Source organism: Sphaeramia orbicularis, chromosome 21 (genome assembly GCF_902148855.1).
Source record: "Sphaeramia orbicularis chromosome 21, fSphaOr1.1, whole genome shotgun sequence".
NCBI lineage: Eukaryota > Metazoa > Chordata > Actinopteri > Kurtiformes > Apogonidae > Sphaeramia > Sphaeramia orbicularis.
This window is the reverse complement of record NC_043977.1, coordinates 34,778,100-34,801,098: the sequence shown is the minus strand read 5'-3', so window position 1 is coordinate 34,801,098 and position 22,999 is coordinate 34,778,100. Positions and strand designations below refer to the sequence as shown.

Genomic DNA, 22,999 nt, shown 5'->3' with positions numbered 1-22,999 from the left:
CTAAAATATAACTATCAATGAACTATAAAAAACAGAAAAAACTGTTAAAAATACAGCGAAACTCAACAAAAACACAGTGAAACACACTAATAGAACAATCCAAAACAGCACTATCACTGTTATATACAATTATTTACAAGAATTAACCACTAAAACACTGCTAAAAGTAATCACTGTCTATCACCTAACCCTAACCATTGAAAGCACAATCGGTATATTATTTGGATGATTTTCTTGTTTTCCCAGCTCAAATGTATGTAGGTCACCTGTCAGTTCACCACACACAGTAAACCTGAACCCCAATTGACACTCCATTTCTTTAAAAAAAAAAATGAACAGGTGTTTGGTTTCACACCCACTGAAGAAGGTGCAGCCATCTGTTTTTATTTTCATCAAAAGGAAAGTGATGAAAGGAATGTTCTCGGTGTGATTAACATAGATTAACACACAACACTGTGGCACAGTGAACCAGTGTTATTATATAGGGCAGGGAAAGTTTGGCGTGTTGGACCTGTGGACCCGGAAACAGGAAAATCATGCGATGCGTTACGTCACACTTAACAATAAACACATACTGTAGGTCAGCGGTTCTCAACTTTTTTTAAACATACGCCCCCTCACCTCATCATGAGCCTCCTGCCACCCCCCTCACTGGAAAAAAATTTGCACCCAAGCACCACCCACAGGAGTGAACATCACATCCTGAAAAGAATCAAAACAAACATAATAAATAGGTCAGCAACCAGCAATACTGGCATTTAGCTCAGTAGGTAAGAAGGGTAAATTCACCATTGGTTATAGGGTGAGGTAAAGGGCGTCACAGATGGACAGCCCACTACTTTTTGATTCATACATTTTGAACCAGACAAGTTTTAGACAAATATTACACATAATTGGAAAGGTCTAAATGCCGTCTTAAATATACTCAAAGGGCAAAATTTTGTTTCAAATATTTTTAAATGAAAAATATCAAAAAAATACTGGATGGATAAAAAAATTAACGTCTGTTTTTTGCAAGAATTACCAAGTTCTCAAAAGTGAAGTTCCTATGATATTTTCATCCTAAAATTTATTCAGTGTATACCTCAAACCCTGTATTTTACAACCTAATAATTGGTTAGAGGAAAAAAAATATTTTATCATACCTAAATAGCAAGAGTTTGGAAAAATGGCAGCATCACAGATGGACAACAAAAGTAAATATCAAATTAAACATATCATATGCATTTATTTATTTATTTATTTTTTATGTATTTACAACATACAAATATTATTAACATTATATTCAAATATATTTTGTATAGTTTTATGCATTTATTAATTTTGACCACTGTGTGTTTAGAAAATGACAAATAATATATTAGTCAAATATCAGTGTATTTGGAATAAATTTAGTTTATTTCTAAGAGTTTATAAAATGAACCCAGAATTACGGTAAAAAACTTCGTCATTTTCCAAACATTCACACTCATAAAACTCCTCAAATTTTTTTTTCACAAATTTTTTTCTCATTTCAAAATATATTTTCCTGAAAATATAAGTAATTACCTACAAAAAAAATATAGAAATTTGGTGTAGATTATTGTAATTAAATTTTTTTGACCAGATATTAACATTCCCTTTACTTCACCCTATAACAACAGTATTCTCTGATTCTACAGCTGAAAAACTCATACATGCCTTGATAACTTCTGGTCTGGAACATTGCAGTGGTGTGTTTGAGTTCTGCACAAAAGCCATGAACAGTCTTCGCGTTGTTCAAAATGCTGCAGCAGAGTCACATCAGCCTCCGTCCACCTTCACTGCCTCCCACTCCAGTCCTTCATTAAGAACAAAACTGTCCATCTCACCTTTGCTGGCCTGCTTTCCATCTCCCACACAAAGACCTTTGGTGTCAGAGCCTTCAGTACACTCCTGGCCCTGGAAAAGGATCTGTTTACTACAGCCTTCAACCTCTGCTCCATTTCTGTCTGTCTGTCTGTGGTTTGTACAGTTTCGTTTATTATGCAACGTGTCCTTGTGTCCCATGAAAGGCACTATATATACATTTAAACTATTCTTATTCTTATATTAACCCTTTCATGCATGAATTATGAGAACCTTAATCAAGATTTTTATCCTGAGTGTTTTTATTCCTCTTTAGGCATGAAAAAAAGCAATGTGATTGATTTTTTTTTTTTTTTTTACAAAAATGTCCACTCAGCCGGACACCATGCATTTAATTTTTGAAGCAAAGAAACATGCATTTACTGACATACTGTGTGAAAACTATGAAATAAAAGTATTTTTGACCTCCTGAGACCCAGCAATGAATTTTTGTCCTCTGTAGGGGACAAAAGTTTGACAGTTTCACTTTAAAAAAATGCTGTCCATTGTAAAGGACATTCCATTTAAAAATATGAATAAATACATAAAAATAATTTTTAAAAATGTCTTGGAAAAACAAACAAACAAACAAAAAAAAACCAAAACGTTGCATTATGCGGTTTCTAATTGTTTAATGGAAAAAGCTAAAAATTTCACTTTCCTGGGTCTCAGGAGGTTAATGCTGGTAATCTGATGTTTTCTCACATTTTAACATACTATAATACTAGTTATGACTCACTCAGATAATATGCAAAAAAAAAAACTCTGTTAATTATAGTCTAATAACAATTAGCAATTGATTTAGATAAAAGAACAGGAAAGTTACAGTAATGGTATCAATGTCAGTGTATGGGATGATGCATAAGCGTCCACTGTGTTGGCTGATATGGAACTAAAACAAAAAAAAAACATGAATATACAAGAGAACAGCTGGAGAATAACTGTCCACTGTAGTGACCAGTATGCATGAAAGGGTTAAGTAAGGTACAAAATGTACTATTTACACATGTACATTACAACTTACAGATCACAGTGGGTCTACAAATGCACAAAACATTTAATAACAGCAATAATATTGTTAAAATTGCACTTACTTCTGTTTAGGCATTTGTTCATATTTGTTCAGGTTATTCACATTTTTTGTGAAACACAGTGTGTAAATGTAAAAATTTTCTTTTTTTTTTTTCTTTTTTTTTTTAATTACTTAAACAAAGAGGAAAAAATTGTGTCATTATTTATAGGTTATGATAACCCACTAGAGATTGAATTGGTCTGCATGTGGCCCCCAAACTAAAATGATTTTGAAGCTCTTGATTATTTATAGCTTCCTTGTAATTTTTGCATTTCACAAATTCATCCCATGGGACGGTTTGGGTCCACGGGCCATGTATTCAACACCACTGGTCTTTGAAAGTGATCATACTGAACATTATGTTATGATGCATATGAAGTTCATTCAAAATGTTTTGACTAGTCATAGTGTAAGGCAGGGGTTCCCAAAGTGGGGTACGCATACCCCTGGGGGTTCTTGGAAGAAGCTCAGGGGGTACTTGGAATTTTTTTGGGAAAAATACATGAAGTAAGTCATCATCATATACTGAATACAAAATAAATAATGAGAATTGATGCTGAAATATAAAACGCAATAAATACATTCATATAATAGTTTTACTGTCAATCATCTTGTTTAAGCTTTGGAAACATTTTAGAAACATTTCTATTTTATATTATTCAAAATGAGTTTATTTGAGTAGCTAAGTAATCATTTTATGTTGATGAAAGGTTCATTTGTTAATTAATGACCAATTTATATTTCTTATTAATGAAAGAGGGCACTTTTCAGTTTATATTTTCCACATAAAATGTACTTAAATGTTGTATTTTTTTTTTTGATATATTGCGGTTAAATATATGTTGTTAGTTTAAAAAGTTTTGAAAATATAAACAGACACCTTTGGCACAGGGGGTACTTGTCTAAAAAAAAAAGTATATTTCAGGGGGTACTCCACTGTAAAAAGTTTGAGAACCACAGGTGCAGTGCATCAGGAAATCTGGCTTTACATCCTGCAGTCCTTGAATTGCTCTTACACTGTAATTCGCCATCTTTGCCACCGAGGTCAAGTTAGCAGTGGGTTGGATATTCGACGGACATTCAAAAGCCATCGCTTTAGGAACTATCAATAAGTTGCTGTTCTAAACGCTGGAGAAAACTTTACTCAAACTACACTCATTTAAATGTCATAGCACCAATACATTGTCAAAGTTGAATGGCAGTTTTGCAATATTTATGAAATAACTTTAGGAAACACCCCTTAATATTGCTGTCCAGTCTGTATTAATATTTTTTTACGAATATTATTTGTATTTTTATGAAAGAATGTCAATTTTTCTTCAATAGCTTCCTAGTCATGTGACCCAGCAATTCCAAACCAGTCTCAAATTATTATAGTAAAGAGGAACTTTAGGAAATACCACTTAATATTACTGTCCAGTCTATATTAATATTTTTTTAATGAATATTATAAATATTTTTCTGAAAAAATGTCTGTTTTTCTTAAATAGCTTCCCAATCACATGACCCAGCAACTCCAAACCAGTTTCATGTTACTATACTGAAGAAGAACTTTAGGAAACACTATTTTATATTGGTTTCCAGTCTGTATTAATACTTTTTATGAATATTATTCATATTTTTATGAAAAAATGTGTTTTTCTTCAACAGCTTCCCAGTCACATGACCCAGCAACTTCAAACCATTCTCAAATTATTATGCTGAAGAGGAACTTTAGGAAACACCACTTAACATTGGTGTCCAGTCTGTATTAATATTTTTTTTATGAATATCAATCATATTTTTATGAAAAAATGTCCTTTTTTCTTCAATAGCTTCCTAGTCATGTGACCTAGCGACTCCAAACCAGTCTCTGAAGTTCCTCTTTAGTCTAACAATTTGAGACTGGTTTGGAGTCGCTGGGTCATGTGACTGGGAAGCGATTGAAGAAAAATGGACAGTTTTTGTAAAAAAAACAAAATAATAATAATATTAATAAAAATATTAATACAGACTGGACACCAATATTAAGTGGTGTTTCCTAAAGTTCCTTTTTAGTATAATAATTTGAGACTGGTTTGGAGATGACAGGTCATGTGACTGGGAGGCCATTGAAGAAAAAATGACTTTTTTGTAAAAAAAAAAAAAAGAAAAAGAATAATATTAATAAAAACTATTAATACAGACTGGACACCAATATTAAGTGGTGTTTCCTAAAGTTCCTTTTTAGTATAATAATTTGAGGCTGGTTTGGAGTCGCTGGGTCACATGACTAGGAAGCCATTGAAGAAAAACAGACAATTTTTCAGAAAAATATGAATAATATTCATAAAAAATAAATACTAATACAGACTGGACACCAGTATTAAGTGGTATTTCCTTAAGTTCCTCTTTACTATAATAATTTGAGACTGGTTTGGAATTGCTGGGTCACTTGACTAGGAAGCTATTGAAGAAAAATTGATATTCTTTCATAAAAATATAAATAATATTCATAAAAAAATATCCATACAGACTGGAAAGCAATATTAAGGGGTGTTTCCTAAAGTTATTTCATAAATATTGCAAAGCTGCCATTCAGCTTTGACAATTTACTGGTTCTATGACATTTAAATGAGTGTAGTTTGAGTAAAGTTTTCTCCAGTGTTTAGAACAGTAACTTATTGATAGTCCCTAAGCCGATGGTTTTTGAATGTCCGTCGGATATCCAACCCACTGCTGACTTCTCCCTGTTTCCGTGCCAAAAATTTGAGGAAGCGCATATTAGCTTAGCTGGACACGGTAATGTTAGCTGTGTAGCTCCACATAAAAGAGAACAAATGACTACTATAGGGAATACAAATCTGTCCAGAAACTGTCCACTCTGTGAAGTGACACCGTGAAAATGCAGAAAACTCTTCTATTAATCTGTCAACTCATCGCTCTGGGTAAGTTACCAAAGTTAACCAAAAAGCGAGGTTCTCTTTTTGTGTTAGCATGCTAGCTATGATCATCTACGGGAAACTACGAGAAACGAGCCACTGATCTGTCGAGCTAAGGCTAACAAGACAGAAGGTTAACATGAAGTTAAATTGGACATTTATGCTATTTTAGTTGGAACAGTGGTATCCTCTTTGTGAATATTATCAGTACAGCAGTTAAATCTATGACATGATGGAATCGACTATAAAACAGCACAAATGTACGGAATTTATGTAACATTAAGACTTGTCCTCATAATGAGAAATGTCATAATATTTAATGTGGTGCAAACATTCAGATTTAGCATACTTTATTAATTCTAGACGAAAATGTGTGGTTACAGCTCCATGTAAGTATAGGAAAAAGTAGCAGGGCAGAAATTCTCAGTATTGATGAATTATCTATCTATCTATCTATCTATCTATCTATCTATCTATCTATCTATCTATCTACACTTACATATTTAAACACTTTATTTATTTACAAGTATTGTGCACAGTATGTACTAGACCAGTGTTTTTCAACCATGGGGTCACCTGAAATTTGTAGTGATTGATAAATTTAAAAACAAAATACTAATAAAAATATATGATGAGTTGAGAGAGACAATCCCAATCCATAAAAGACATGACAAACTCTAAAGCTGAAACTGAAGCACTGTAGGACTGTTTATCTTTCAAATGTTCATTATGGTCGGTTTCAGATGCTGCAGCTCTTTCATAATTCATAGTTTGAGTTATTGTTTGTTCAGTATTAATTGTCAGCCTTGTAAATCCAAGCTGGACTGACTGTACATATCCTGACCAAGGAAAATCAAATTCTCACTTTGTGCAGTAATCTACACCTGGCTTTTCTGCCTCCGTCCATAATAATATACGTTATATAGACTAAATGTCATCTAAAATGAACGGTTATTTACAACATAGTATAGCAAACTATTACATGATCAAAAACAAATTAATTTTAGCAAAAAAAAAAAAAACAGGCTCAGCTTTGAATGTCTGGGGGTCGCCAGAAATTTGTGATGTTAAAATGGGGTCACGAGCCAAAAAAGGTTGGGAACCACTGTACTAGACAGAGATTCTCAAAAGGATAAGTAAAAGAAATAAGCTTACACGTGAACACCACTTACTCTCTGTAAGGATCATGGGATGGTGCATGTCAATGTTAATAGAGAATGTCAAGAACATTAATGATAACAAGAGTTGTTTTTACAATGATATGAGAAGAAAAATACAAAAAGGTTTGAGTGGTGTTCTACCACTGAACTGAGGTTAATTTAGGTGTTACATTTTGGATCGATCTCTTTACTCACAATGTTCAAATTGAGTCTAGAAATGTCATTGGACCTGTGGAACATGATAAATTCACAGTATGGGCAAACAAAGCTGCAAGGTCTTTATCCCTTTAACTGTTGCAGTGAGTAGCGTCTCATAACAACTATCAGTTTGTAAAGAGCATAAAGACTGGACTGTGTGTATCAATAGAAAAAGGTCATGTGGTCTAGTGAGTCCAGATTCATCCTTTTCAGAGTGATGTGCATTCAGTGTCTTAAAGATGACAAAGTTACATGAGGCTGATTAGCATACACTTTGAGAAATACCACTGTTATTTCTAAAGACGTCAGTTTAAAGGTTACATTTGCGGAAAATTGCGTGCACACACTCACGTAACTTGTAGAAAGAGGATGTTGAGTGTATTACACACAATTACAGTTTCTCATTTAAGGTTATATTTATGGTCATATTCTGAAAACAGTTGTGATTAATAAAAACATTTAAATTACACATAACTAAACACTTAAATTGAAACGCATAATAATAACCTGACTCGTGACTTAAGCTTCTCATGTTGTCAGTTAAGGTTAAACTTACACAGTAAAATAAATCACATTTAACTGACTTAAGTTGCTTAAATTTGTCATTATTTTCTCTTAAAGGCACAAAAACAAAGTGGGTTTTTAGGTCTGGGTACCGAACCACACACAGGAATGATATGACTTTAAAATATTAACAAGCAACTTCAAGTTCAGATTCTCCCAACCATTATAGGCACCACCTATGCTGATGAAGCAAAAAACTCTGCAAAGTTTTGTCTACTGCTCTTGAGAATAAAGTTAGTACATGACCCTGAACTTTTTTATTGTTTTTCAACAAAAGATTAGATTTTTTGTTTTTAAAGTAGGAGTCAACTTTTAAACACAGATTTTTTGTTTTTTTTTTCAAATAACAATTAAAAAAGCCAAGAAAAAGATGGGAAAACCACTCAAGTTGTGATAAATGGGTGCATTTTTAGATTTTGATGTTTTATGCTTTGTTCTTCTCTTTGACAGTGGTATCTGATGATCCGCCTGCACCGCCACAGGACATCCGTGTTGATAACTGGGTGCTTACGTGGACTCCTTCCTCCACAGAGAGAAATGTCACATACACTGTTCAGTATAGCCAGTAAGGCCACAGACATGTAGTGTCCTGTTGTAACTTCTTTTATTATGCATGGATTGTTTGACAAAAACATATTAAATGTCGATTATGGCTGATAACACAAGTATTCTGTTGTCCTCAGATTTGACGCAAACAAGTGGCTAAATGTCAAATCCTGTGTCCACACATCTCTGAACTCCTGTGATGTCAGTTTCACTAAACTGGAAGCTCTGTATGGCTGTGTTAGGATACGGGTGTTGGCGGAAAGAAATGGGCTGAGATCGAAACCAGTTGAGGCTTGCAACAGACAAGGTGAGAAAACACAAACGTGAGGTGTTTCAAAGGCGGTGTGATGCATTGTCTGATTACCGGATGTGCTGGTCTGTGCTTTACTACTCTCAGGTGTAGTGTAGGTGTAGTTTGCTCATTTGAATGCATAGTTTTGGAAAGCAATTTCACAAAACAAGTTATATACAGCAAGTCCAACTACTTGTACCTAGTTCATGACCAAAAATGGAACAGGAAGAAAAATATTCTCATGTTAATATTATTACATTAGCAAGTTTGCTGTGTGTCAGCGGCAGACTATCACATGGAAACCCAAAGTGTTGTTTTGATGCGTCTTTCCATCACAGTGTGGTTAGAGGTGTTAACCAGTTGAACCGCGGGGTAAACCACAGTGTGAGGTTGTCAGAAGTTAAAGAAGCTTTCGTGGCTGTCATTTAGTTGTGAAGTGAATGTGTTTGTGATTTATTTTCGGAGCAGAGAGAGTTGTGATCCTATCAGGCTAAATGAATGACATGAAGACTGTATATTTATGGATGAATGCCATCATGTTGAATTGTTTGCTCATGGTGCACGTCTTTTTCACCATTTCCAATCACTAGATGGTTCTGGTTTTTACTGTTAGATTTTACAGATGTTCATGTGTTTGTGTGGGTGTTTTTCAGGTGGAGGCCACATGCTTCTACTGGAGCAAAGTGAATTTAACTTCATTGTCCCAGAGGGGTGGGCCCTCTCCCTCTTTCTTGCTGCTATAGGCACTGAGGAATAAACTGTTTGGAAATTGAATGAATGAACAAATATCCCAGAAGGGAACGTTACAAAGATATGGGCAATGCATTTCACCCAAACTTTAGTACTAGAGATAGTCTGGTTATTCTGCGCTCGTTGAATGTATTATGAAGTACTTGATGGACTGAAATGACATTGTGCTTCTGTTGGATTTATGTGTTCTGAGTTGATGTTATCAACACTTGGCCAAAGCTTGTATGTGAGGAAGAAGAAGCATCTGAAAGACAGTAGTACAGTCAGAGTGGACATTTCTGTAGTTCACAATTCTAACTCTAGAGTGAGCCATTTTCCAGCCTTAAGTAAAAACTGACCACATCATGTCCATTTCCCGTTAGTGGTCAGACTTAGTGGCATTTCTTATTATATCAATGAATTAAGTGGATTAACAGATTTAGGTAAGTATAGTATTATTTTTGCTCTTTTAATAAATAGTGCTCTTTTGATGGTGTAGCAAGCCTATGTTGGTTTTTCCTGTAATTACTCTCTGGTCTGTATATTCTTGTCCAGGTGACTCCTGTACCCCTAACCTCAGTCTGACGGCACGACCAGGATATTTAGCTGTTCATCTGAGTCGGGACCATATTTTGGCTAAGGAGAATGGAGACCACGCGGGATACAGGGTCTGCTACGGCAAAGAACAGCAGTCACTGAAGGTGAGAATCCTCAGCAGCTTAGCAGCAATGATTTTTACTCTGTTTTCTATTTTATTTTTCTTTTCTTAAGCTGAAGGACATATGAATTTTTCCCTTGTGGCAGAGTGTGTAGATGCTAACAAGGTAAAAGTGTAATTGATGTTTATGGATTTACAGGTTGTTTTGTAAAGATATCTATCCACAGTAAACTACCTGAAATTGTAACATTATTTTGGTATTCTTCATATTGGTTAATGAGGCAACTGAAACAGGACTAATTGTAGGTAATGTAAAAGAAGTTATAGGCACCACAGTCTATTTAAGTCCAGTTCAGATCAAAGATTCAGCATGCGACAACCTTAGGTCAGACAGGACGTGATAAGTCACATTTCCTTCAGGATATTATGAGATGTGTCACACTGTTGCTCCTATTGTTTTAACACTGTTGTATTTCCTCAGAATGTGGGCAGGGATGAAATGATTTTTCCACATTAAGCCTGTTAGTTTTGCAATGTGTGGCAAAATTACCCTGAAATGCAAGTTACTATTTCTGGAATAGGGCCCGTTTTAACCACAGCTTTCTGGAACTGTATTCACAAACCCTATGGGAATCATCTCCCAAGAGTTTCTGACATAAGATAAAAATGTCTAACGTGGAATTAGAGCAGCAGTGGGAGTTGTAATAGCTCTGAGTAATGAATGGATGTACACATTTCCCACAGTTAAAGAGGTGAGGGTGAACCTGCTGCGGAGTATGACTCGTTCTTTTCTATGGTATAGTTGGTCAAAAAAAAGAATGAAAGGAAATGCACTCAGTGAAAATGAGCATAGAATGGACAGTGCAATCAGTAGGTCTAAGTGATGAATAAGAGTTGTCAAGATGAGCAGTTCCTTGTTTTAATTTTAATTAACATGCATCTGTACAAATCAGTTATGATGTCTTAAATGTCAGAATTTTTTTTTTGTGACTCATTCTCCTTTCAACAGGACTGTAAAGACTCTCCTTCCACTCTGACCATCCACGACCTGGAGGAAGGACAGCGATGCTGTGTACAAGCGCAGTACACCAACTTCAACAAACGTGTAGGACTTCCCAGCTGTACTAAGTGTGAGGACATTCCTAATGCAGGTAAGAACATGTCTTTTAATTTTAAGCCACAATAAAAGCATCTTACTCATTGAAGAACCAAATAAGCCATTGCTTTTCCAGCCCTAACCACATGCAATGTGTAATCTGCTGCTTATATGGAAACGATGTAATTTACTGGTAACATACATGATCGTGTTTTTTCAAGTGTCACAAAGAAAGTGATTTTAAAGTCTCAGCAGATTTACACACCTTGGCCAAAAAAAATCTCCACCTCGAATAAACTAAGCCAATAGTTCAGATCCTTCCATTGGATAATTACTGCAGTGATCGATATGTTTCAGCTGCAACAAGTTCTTTAACCATAACTGATGCAATGAGTAGCTTCTCATTTCTTAAACAACCATCAGTTTGATAGAGAGATTGGACTGTGTTTCAATGGACAAAGGTCATGTGGTCTGATGAGTCCAGACTGACCCTGTTCCAGAGTAACAGACACATCAGAGTGGAGGTGAGGTGGATGAAGTGATTACCCATCATGCCTAGTGCCTACAGTACAAGCCTGTGGGGGAAGTGGTATGATCTGGTCAGGTTCGGGTTCAGCAACGTTATGTGTCCAAAAAATGATCAAAACAAGTGGTGCCAGGCACAACAAACCCCACCCCTCACACATATTGTAGCTTATTTTGGCATCAGCTGATGTCATCATGTCTCTGCATATGGTGATGTCAGCATATCAGTTGCCTCTATGTATGTGCTAAGTTTGAAGTAAATTGAAACAAAGTTTATGTTTTCATAGATGTTTGAAATTTTACCCGTTATAAGTAAATGGGAGGAAAAAAAAGATTTAAAAAAATTTAACTTTGACATATTTTTCCCAAAATGTAATGACTGGCAATCTATAAACCCAGTTTGGTATGAATTCAAGCAATAGTTTTGCTGTCAGACTGTTAATAAACAAACAAACCGAACCAAAAACAATATTCCTTGCCTCCCCTTCGTGGGGCGGGGTAATGAATATTGTGACATTACATAAGCTCATTGACACAATGTCACAGTGAATATGTAATCAAAGCTAAACCTCCTAACATATGTAGTGTCTGGTAATGTCAAATTCTTCAAATCTTTAATTTGTAATGGTAATTCTAGAGAAACTATTTAATCCCCATGCAGCACAAATGGAGAATTAAAGAGATAAGGACAACGGAGGAACCAGAAAAATACATGTAGAGATTTAATTTATTGTTTTTAATAAAAGGTTTTCTGTAAAGACAAGTAGAACAACTCCTGGTAATCTCCATCAGTCAATTGTTTTGGTCCTTTTAATTTAAATATGACAAACAAATGCTTTTCAAATGTGCAGATTTGTTCAGTTTTCTCAGTTGATTTCTTAATTCTACCTGTAATCCAAACCTTAAGATGTTTAACTGAATCTGTAAAAGACAAAAAGGGCAGAAAATTAGACAAATCCGTTCATCTGAGAAATGTTATTGTCATTTTTCCTGAAAAATCCCAACTCATTCAAATATAAATTTTTTTCTAATTCATAAGTCAGTGAATCATTGCAGCTGTTCAAGCTTATTCATGTGTATTATGATACATTATCTCAGTGCATTAAGTACACACTTGTGCACAGCACTGATAGCTTTTTGAACATTTTACGGTTTGCTTTAGAGACTGTGTTAAATCAGTTACTTGAAAAACGATACTCATCAACTGGTTGGATGGTTTTGTTTTGTAATATGACAGTTTGTTCCAGAGTCTAAACATATTTAGGCTTTGGGTTCATGGGAAAACATCTGAAGTTGTCGGCTACAGATTGTAGTAGTGTTATATTAGTGTTTCCTTAAAATGACTGAAGAAACAGCGGTAAAGTCCTTTTTAAAAGTATTAATGTTTTGAAAGTTGCAGTATTTTTTAAATAAACTGCATCATTATCTGAGTTTTAAGGCTCATAAATCATGTAAAGATATTAAACACTGTGATAGATCACCTGTCTCACTTGCCTGTATGTCTTTTGTGTTGGATTTTTACAGGAGCAACAAACACAGAGAGGGGGATAATAGCGGGCGTAGTGGTGTCCTTCACTGTGCTTGTTCTCATAATTTTGGCGTACGTCCTCATTTTCCAGCGACAGAGAATCAAGCGCTTTCTGCAGCCTCCAGTCCAGATGCCAGCCAACGTAAGCTCACATAACAAACACACTCGCAGACAGGATGCATTTTATCCGGTTAAAATACTACAACACCCACCTAATAAACCGTTTGGATGCAAATCTGAACAGTCTTAAAGGGGTGATATTTTGCTTTTTTAAGTGGAATTATACATTTTAAAACATTTCCCTGTGGTCTACATAAACAGTAAATGTTATGTTTGGGTCTGAATTCTTCATTAATTCAACTCTACAGGTCCATCTTCAACCCTATTTCTGAGTAATGACACCAGAAAGGCCGTTTGGAGCGCTGGCCCTTTAAATGCACATGAGCCACTTCACGCCCCACCCCCTCCAGGTTGTTGGCTGTGCTGCTCTGTTCTGTTCTGTTCAACCAACAACTGAACATTTTAAGTAATCGGCTCGAAGTTTGAACATATTTTCAGTATGGACTACAACCGCGGCTGCTTACAAACAATTATGTCGTACTTGGAGAAATGTTTGTCTGGAGTCTTGACCTTATATGTGCAAATATTGTGACATAACTAGTTATAGACATAACGAATTAAGAAGGAATTAAACGGGTTGTAGAAATCCACTCGATTTTTTGCAAAATGAATATAAAGATAACTTTGCAGCACCTGGAGGGTTCAAATTCAAACGTTTTGAACTATTAGGGTCCAAATACACAAATAAAAGTACCAAATACTAATAAAAGTGGGTTTAGCAAAATATGACCCCTTTTAAATCTGTCTCTCAAGGAACTGAAGCCTTGATAACAGTTTCCTCAAAGCTTGTACCTTTTAACAAACAGAAAATAGGAGGTGCTCGTCTCTTGCTGTCTTGATCTGTTTGTTTATGAGTTTGGACTTGGATTAAGCTGTCAGTCAGTCAACCAATCAATGAAATTGAATTTCTATAGTGCCACATCATAACAGAAGTTATCTCATGACATATAGAGCTGGTCTAAACCGGACTCTTAAGTCAATTTACATACACCAACAGAATCTTCCAGAAGCAGACACTTGGTGACAGTGGAAGGAAAAATGTACCTATAGGAACAGGGGGGGACACATGGATGCACAGCAAAATGAACAATAACTGTTAAAAACTAGAATCGCTGTTGCTAGTATAACTACCAATAACTAGTGCGAATATCCATGACTGTTACCACTACTACTCCAAATACAAGTACTAAAAGTGGATCTACTACTACTGCAGCTGTTAGTACCAATAACAGAAACCTCTACCATCCATGTAACTATATAATACACTTTATCACAACTGTATGGATAAATGAATAATGATGATGGAGGCAGGAGAAAACAACAGTCACATAATGAGACAAACACACCGACCATTTGAGGCACCTGTAGGTCCATGTTCTGTTTTCAGTATACCTGTTAATAAAAGTAAGACGGCCAGATCAAGCGGTGACACAGAGACACATTTCATGTTCAGTAAGCTCTGTGTTGAAAACTAAATAACTTATCTCTATGTTTAATACATGTATGAATAGGTCTCTGTAAATACCTTCACATGACCCATGGTACAATTTACAGAAATAAAATTTTGGTGTAAAAATACTTAAATAACAGCTGCGCGACACGGGGACTCAAAATGAACATAATTTATATTCACTTCACGCAAATATACAAAACGTGCTGTTCTCGTAAGAAATTGATACTAAATGAAACCTAGGGTTTTAGCTATGATGTTAAACTACAATTGTGATCAATATTGGATAAAAATGTTTACGCTTTTCTGAACACAAGTATGTTGTGACACGGGGACAGCAGTTTGTCACTTTGTTCAGTAGTCATAATAAAAGATCTTGCTGGAACTAAAACATTACAAATATGCTCATTAAGTTTTATTTAACATACATATTACAACTGAAGTAATATATGCAGCTAATAGCAGAGCATATTTTACAAATAATTTGATTGTATGTAACATTTTTATATTCTTGTACTGTTGAATAACTAGTTCCCACAGATTCGCAGGCTTAAAATATCACTTATACAAGCAAGAACAAATATTATAATTAAAGTTAATAGTGCATTTACATATTTGAGTCCTTTTTAGGTTTCATTTTATATTGATTATATCTTTATATCTGTTTTTTTTCTACAAGTAGCAGTGAAATTTTGTAAACAGTTCCATAAAATAGAGTTCTTAAGCTAAAAAAAAATTTGCCTAAGTGAAAATTTAATTTTTGACATTGGTGTTCACTTTCGCTTGTTCTGGCCCAAGAGTGGAACCCGCTGGATTGCAATTTTTTTTTTTTTTTCTTTTCCATTCTTTGTTTATTCGGAGAAGCAAAACATATAAAACTTCCTTTTCAGGTGCAATTCAATGTCCACACCTCAAATGTGAATGAAAGACTGAGTTGCTAATCCAAGTGTTTTAGTAGAATATAGAACAAATATAATAAGTGGGTGAGAGGAGAGGGCTGGCTCTGCTTTTTCATCAACAAGATAAAAGAAGTGTCCACTTTTTAGATGCTTTCCTATGTATCTTACATTTAGTTTTGGCTTATGCTTAAGTTTTAGATATGCTGAAATACAAGTACTATTAGTATTAAATAATTAGTAAGTGTGTGAGTGCTGATATCTCACTGTTTTCAACCATTGTCTCTGTTTGTTTTTGTCTCATCTAGTTGCTCTGTTCCATCCACCACATCCCTCTCTCTCCCATCAGTGATGAGGAATGTGATCCCATTTCTGAAATCGTCTTAACAGAAGTCAGAAAAGACTGAATGCTCTGCTACTTGATGTCGGCTCCATTTGCAGCTTTGGCGTCTGAACGCTGACCTGACACCAACACATTTACATGGATGATGCACCTTCAAATGAGATGTTACTGTGGATTTTAAGGAACCATCAGACGGTGGAAAGATAAAGTACATTTAGCTGCACTCATCGGTGAAATGAAAATGGAGCCATGAAAAGACTGAATAATCAGACAGAGGATGGACTCCGTGCTGCATTAATGTCCAAACCCTTATTTGGTTTAACAGCATTGGAAAAAGAAAATCTTCACTGACCAGTAAAGGTGTGTATGTGCCAATTTACATAAAATAACCAGATCAAACCAGTGCACAAATAATTAAGCCTTATTTGCACCTTTTGATGTAACACAAAAGCCAAAACAGGAACTCGAAGACAGAACATGATTCAGAATACTCATAAAACTCTACATTTTGTGTGCAATATCAACAAATTAAGAAAAAAACAATATTCTCTGGATCTAAGTGTTTTTATTATGGCCATAGTGACAGGGAAACGTACTGTTTCAGGAAAAAGTCACATTTCAAGAAAAAATTACAGAAAAATTGTAGTATTATTAGAATGAATCTGTAATATTGAGGGGAAGAAGTTGTATTATTTTGAGGAGGAAAAATCAGTATTACATGAATATAGACTGGCAAACTGTTACTTCAATTAAGTTGTAAAACTTTAAGATAATTCATAATATTATGCGACTACTACTTCTATTACTAGCTAGAATATTAAAAAAAAAGTCTTAATATTATCAAATTTAAACTGCTCTACATACAGAACAGAATAATGAGTAAAGATAGAATATTCTGAGAAAAGAAATATCATGAGAAGTGAAGTTTCCATTTTATAAATGTGAAGTTTCTTAAAGGGGTTATATGTCAGTCAAGTTTGCTAAATTCACTGTTTGTGGATCCACATCTTAGACTATGTTCAGACAGCAGGTCTTAGTGCACAATTCAGGTTTTTTTTTTTTTCATGAAATCCAATTTTTTGTGTGCTCTTTTATATTACACATTAAATGGGACTTCTATCAGTTTTGAGTATGAACTCAATGTGACCCTGAAGTGACCCGCATGCGCAAAAGAGGTCCTGACGTAAAACGCGACAACACAGGCACACACTGCTTTTACGGAAGTAACTCTCCTGGGACCCAAAAATGTGACGTTTGTCACATTTCAATGATGTAAAGGTCGGATAAAGGTGACCTGGCCCTTCAGATTGAAGTGGCATTGCAAAATATCAGATCCATATCGGATTTAGGACCACATATGAAAGTGGCCTGGGTTGGATTTGAAAAAATCAGATTTGTACTGTTCAAACTGTCTTTAATGGATCGGATACAGGTCACATATGAGGGAAAAAAAAATCAGATTTGGACCACATTTGCCTGCAGTCTGAACGTAGCCTTAAACAATTCTGAAATTTGTTTGTATGAATCCGAACACATCTTTAGTGCAGTTATTGACAACACAAACCCTACAGAAAGCAGGTGATTTGTGGTTTTACTGTGGCTGTTTTCTGCCTAAATACAGAACTCAGCTAACAGAGCTATAATGTAAAGAATCAGCGGATGCGACACATGAAGATAATACACTGATTTTTTTTTTGACCAACTGAAAATAACAGGCTGAGAGTTTTTGTTTTGAGAAAAAAACTTGATACCATAATAGAGATGTGGCTAAACACTGAGCTTTATACTTTATTCAGTGAGTGATATAGACTGTGGATACGTAGCATTGATTCGTCGTCTTAAGTGTGTTCTATGGAATATCAATACTACATATAACCTCTTTAATAGAACTTAGCATTAAATAAGAAGGTAGTATCAACAAAGAATATTTTAAGGATTTTGACTGTCTGCATTACATTACAACTTTATTCTCTCAATATTTTGACTCTGTTCTTATAATATTACAACTACTGATTCTTGTCATTCTCAGCATGGCCCCAACAGTCCTTTGTACTAGATATACAAAGCACCAGTGTTAAGTTACTTTAATGGAATGAGTGTGATATTTAGTCAGACATATTGCCCACTCACCCACATGGCCTATCAACGGTCTCTCTGCTGTTGGAAAATGTCTTCAGACAGCTGGATACTAGGTCACCTTTTACCTAAATATGTCTTTAAGTCATTATTTTACTGGTCTGGCCCGCTTCAGATCAAATTGAGCTAAATATGGCCCCTGAACCAAAATGAGTTTGACACCCCTGGTCTAGTGGATTTATGTGACCATTAGAGGGAGTAGTGGGTCTCCCATGGTGATGAAAACTGAAAACTAACACCATGGCGCATTTTTCCAAAGCTGAAGGAAAGGAAATGGCATGAGAACCAAGAGTCAAAATGACAAAGTAGTAGAAGTGTCAGCTGATAGTTTACATTCTAGCTCTGTTAGCACCAGCCACAGTAAAACCACAAATCACATCTGTTTTCAGTACGGTTTGTGTTGTCAATAACTGCATTAAAGATCTGTTTGGAATCGAACAAACAAGGTCAGAACGGACACACTTTAGTCTGAACCATAGATCAACAAACAGCATCTTAAAGACAGTAACATCCCATAATAAGTTTATCTCTTCTCATAATCAAGCTCACCTGTGTAGAAGAAAGGCTGTTATTTCATCATCAAACTCTATTATTTCATTCAGAGCTGTATCCAGTGGTGAAAACAACAGCTTTTATTACTTTGACTCTTAATAGTTGCATCTTCATTACACTGGGTTACAAAAAAATGTTTTTTGCAAGTTGTCTAGGTTTTTTCAACTGAATTAGGACCATTTTGCACCGCTAAATCCAAAAATGACATCTGTTTTTCTCAATCAGGTCAGGTTTTTTTGCTAATTTGATTTTGAAAAATTTGATCTTCTCACAAAATTGATTACATTTTTGTGACTTTATCAGTGGATTTTTTATATAGTTCTCACCCAAAATAGGTTTTAAGAGAAAAAAAATCATTTTCTAATAGGATGTATTTATTATTTATTATGTATTCACCGCTGATGTAGCAGAATACGTCAGGCTTATTTTTGCAAGATCTTCTAGTCGAAGCCATTTCATTCACCTGTAATATTAAAAAAAACATTAATCATGAATTGGCAAAAGTAAAATCTTCAGAACTCATTTATTGCAAGAAATATGAAAGTATTTTGTATGATATGATGTGAAAATGCCCATAAATGTAAGCAAAAATGTTAAAAAGCCAATATGTAGCATAGTTCAGAAAGTTGACCTGATTGAGCAAAATTAATGTGATTTTTGGATTCAGCACACCAAAATTATCCTAAATCAGCTCAAAAAACTTAAACAATAAATTTCTTGTTGACCAGTGTTATTACTGGAAAATGTCTTACTCATTACTCCCTCTTGTGGTCATATACATTCACAGCATAATCATATTTTCATATATTTTTTAAAACGTTTTAAGTAGAAATACCACATACAGTTCCTTTAAACAGGTATTTCATCGTTTGTAATGGACCACTTTGTTTTTGTTTTAAATTAATCAGCACTTAAAGATGATGAGAGGATCTTTTTCTTGCGAACACAGTGTCACATGTAGGCTAGCATGGTTTCTTCAGAACACTGTAAGAGTCAGATCTGGGTGATGTATTGAATTGAGACATCATGAACAAATGTATGAGTCATTGTAATGAAACCTGAATGAGAAAGCGACAAAAAAATAGGTCACTGTTGAATATTCACTCACTGTTGCTGTTTCTTTTTTTTTTTTTTTTTTACTGTAAAGTTTGAATAAAATAAAGATTGATGCATTGTTTCACAGCAGGTCAACAATTAACCTTATTTAATTCATATTGGCCACATGACGAGACATAAAAGCCATGTGACCAGTATGAATCCAATAAAGTTTCAACACGTTTATGACAAATACTAAGATAAAATAGTGCAGAAATCTGAAAGAATGTAATTTTTATGTGTCTGTGAATAAAATCAGTAATGTGGAGTTTGGATTGAATACATTTTATTCACAAAGTTACTGAATAATGGGAAATATCAGTCTCTTCTATCCATTATACTTCTAATTTTTGCAAAGGCAAAATTATTAAGTGTATAAACCTGTTCATGGGGTCTGTTTTTGTTTTTTTTTTTCCTTGTGTGTTTTTGTCTTTCCAGTTTCATAGTTTTTTCTAAGAACTGAAAGGAAAAAAAACTTAATTTGAAGCCCTGCTACATTTTTTTTGAGCTCAGTAAACAGTCATTGTTTAGTATTGAGTCAAACTATCTTTACTCAGAGTGTTTAAGCCTTTCATGCCTAGTGGTCACTACAGTGGACAGCTATTCTACAGCTGTTCTCTTGTATATTCATGGATTTTTATTTATTTTTTTTTAAACACATAGCCTTATTGAAGTTTTAAGACACTACATATCTTTTCTGACATGAATTGGTAACATTATGTAGATCTCTCCTGAGCATAAACCCCCAGAATCTTAAGCCCTCCCCATAGTTTTCACACAATTTATCAGAAAATACATGTTTCTGTGCCTCAAAAATTAAATGTGTGGTGTCCAGCTGAGTAGACATTTTTGCAACTTCATGAAAAATAGGTTCATAAGAATTTTTTTTTTAATGTATTTTTAAAATTTTATATATATATATATATATATATATATATATATATATATATATATATATATATATATATATATATATTTTTTTTTTTTTTTTTTTTCCCCAGAACAAAATTTTCAAGCGCATTGTTTTTTTCATGCCTAAAGAGGAATAAAAACACTGAGGAAAAAAATTTGGTTAAGGTTCTCATAATTTGTGCATGAAAGGGTTGAGTATAAATTCAAGGTATTTATTTCTGGTTTATTTAATAGGAACGGATATGGGGTACATAGATAAACAGAACAGAAATCCCATAAATATGTTTGTAGTGAATGCTAATGTGTGATATTTGTCCATAGAAGGGCTTTTATGTTTTGTCAAATGTGTTGTCGCCTTTAACGCACAAGCAAGAGATTTGTTTTGACTTCTTTCATTTCCTTTTTTCACTTTCTGGCTTCCAGTAACTGAACCGAATCTGACACTGGATCAGATGTGGTTTTCTGATTCCATTTTACTCACCTGTCCGTAGGTTGTGCATCAGATCATGGCACCCTTTACTGTATTTTTTTACTCTTATGTTTACATTTATTTGAGGTATTAGTTGATTCGAAATTTATATTAAAATAAAAATCAGTTCATAGATTATGATGCATCACCATTAGATTAAGCCACAGGTGTCAAACATGCGGCCCGGGGTCCAAATCCGGCCCACAGGGTCCAGTCCAACCCCTGGGATGAATTTATGAAATGCAAAAATTACACCAAGATATTAACAATCCTTTTAGTTCAGGTTCCACATTCAGACCAATTCAGTCAAATACTATCATAATAACATAAATAATGACAACTCCAAATTTTTCTCTTTGTAAATGTAAATATTTTCATGGATTTACACAAAGACAAAGTAGAATTTCCCAAAAAATGTGAATAACCTGAACAAATATAAACAACCTGAAATGTATTAAGAGAAGTAAGTACAATTTTAACAATATTCTGCCTGTTACTAAATGTTTTGTATTTGTAGATCCACTGTGATTTGTAAGTTATAATGCACATGTGTAAATGATAAACTGAGGCAGAATATTGTTAAAATTAAACTTATTTTTTCAGTTTTTTCATATTGTTCACATCTTTTGAAAGGATAGTTTGTAGATGTAAACCTTTTCATAATGTAAATTTACTTTTTTCACTCTAAAACAGAAAAGTTTGGAGTTGACATTATTTATATATTATTATTTTACTGGTTCGGCCCACTGCAGATCAAATTTAGCTGAATGTGCCCCTGAACTGAAATGAGTTTGACACCCCTGGATTAAGCCAATAATAACAATGCCAAAATGTTTGTAGTTTTACTTCTAGCACACTTTGCATACAGAGTATTTTTGCACATCCGCCAGTGACTGGCACTTAAAAAAAAGTATGATTTCTAATCAGTTCAACATCCAGAGTTTTAAGACGTGTCAGTCCATCTCAGATCGCCCAAAAAAATGGCATTTTTAAACCTCATCCCCTCCTATTTTTATGAAAATATATATATAGGTAATTCATAGCCAGGAAAGCCAAAATTTCAAATTTTAACTTTATCAGACAAACGGTTTTTGAGATATCGCAATTAAAATTTTTTTAATATGATGTAGTTGACACATAGGGCTACATTTTTCATAATAGTATCATAGAGGTCAGGCGTGTCCCACAGTATCAATTTCAAGATCAAAATATAAATCATAAGGTCATCCAACTCAAAAATACCCAAATGTACAGAAATACCTTGCTTTTTAAAATCGGACCTGTGGTTGCAGAGTTACAGCAATTTGAAATCTGGCTGCCATGGCCGTTTTCACAAAAAAGTAAAAAATGAAATTGCAATAACTCCAAAGCCGTTGGCCCAATAAAGTTAAAATATGCAGCTTCGACTTTTCTTGCTATGAATTACCCATATACCAAATTTCTAGGGATGCACCGATACCACTTCTTTCCAGACCGAGTATGAGTACTTACATTTGAGTACTTGCTGTTACCGAGTACCGATACGAGTACTTAATCCCATTTCAGTTCTTAGTTCCTTTTGTAACTGTGCTTTATTGTCGTTGTCATTAGTCTGACTGGAACAAAGTGCTGCTACTGACATGTAATGTGTTGGAATGAGCGTTTCTCTATTAATCCACTAGGGGGCACCGCTCTGAAGTAACCATACTGGAAATATACCACGAAGAAGAGGAAAGTTTTTTGAGAAGAAGAAAGTCAGTAAAACAAACGTGGAGACTACAGAGGCAACACTAATGTGATACTAATATTGCAGCATTTTCACTGGTAAGGTTTAAAAGCGAAGCTTCAGCAGGTAGAGAAAAGAGAAATGAGCCATAAGTTTCGTTTTCACTTCCGCTGGCGGCAGTCTGCAC

The 22,999-nt window shown here is 34.6% G+C and overlaps 1 protein-coding gene across 1 annotated transcript; it reads left to right on the top strand.

The window, feature by feature from the left end:
- The first annotated feature begins 5,673 nt into the window (after window positions 1-5,673).
- LOC115412224 (uncharacterized) lies at window positions 5,674-18,864 on the top strand. The gene is made up of 7 exons (XM_030124603.1): window positions 5,674-5,844; window positions 8,211-8,325; window positions 8,444-8,613; window positions 9,883-10,028; window positions 10,995-11,136; window positions 13,131-13,276; window positions 15,909-18,864. The coding sequence occupies exons 1-7, from the start codon at window positions 5,802-5,804 to the stop codon at window positions 16,005-16,007; spliced, it is 861 nt and encodes a 286-aa protein (XP_029980463.1). The 5' UTR covers window positions 5,674-5,801; the 3' UTR covers window positions 16,008-18,864.
- The last annotated feature ends 4,135 nt before the right edge of the window (window positions 18,865-22,999 follow it).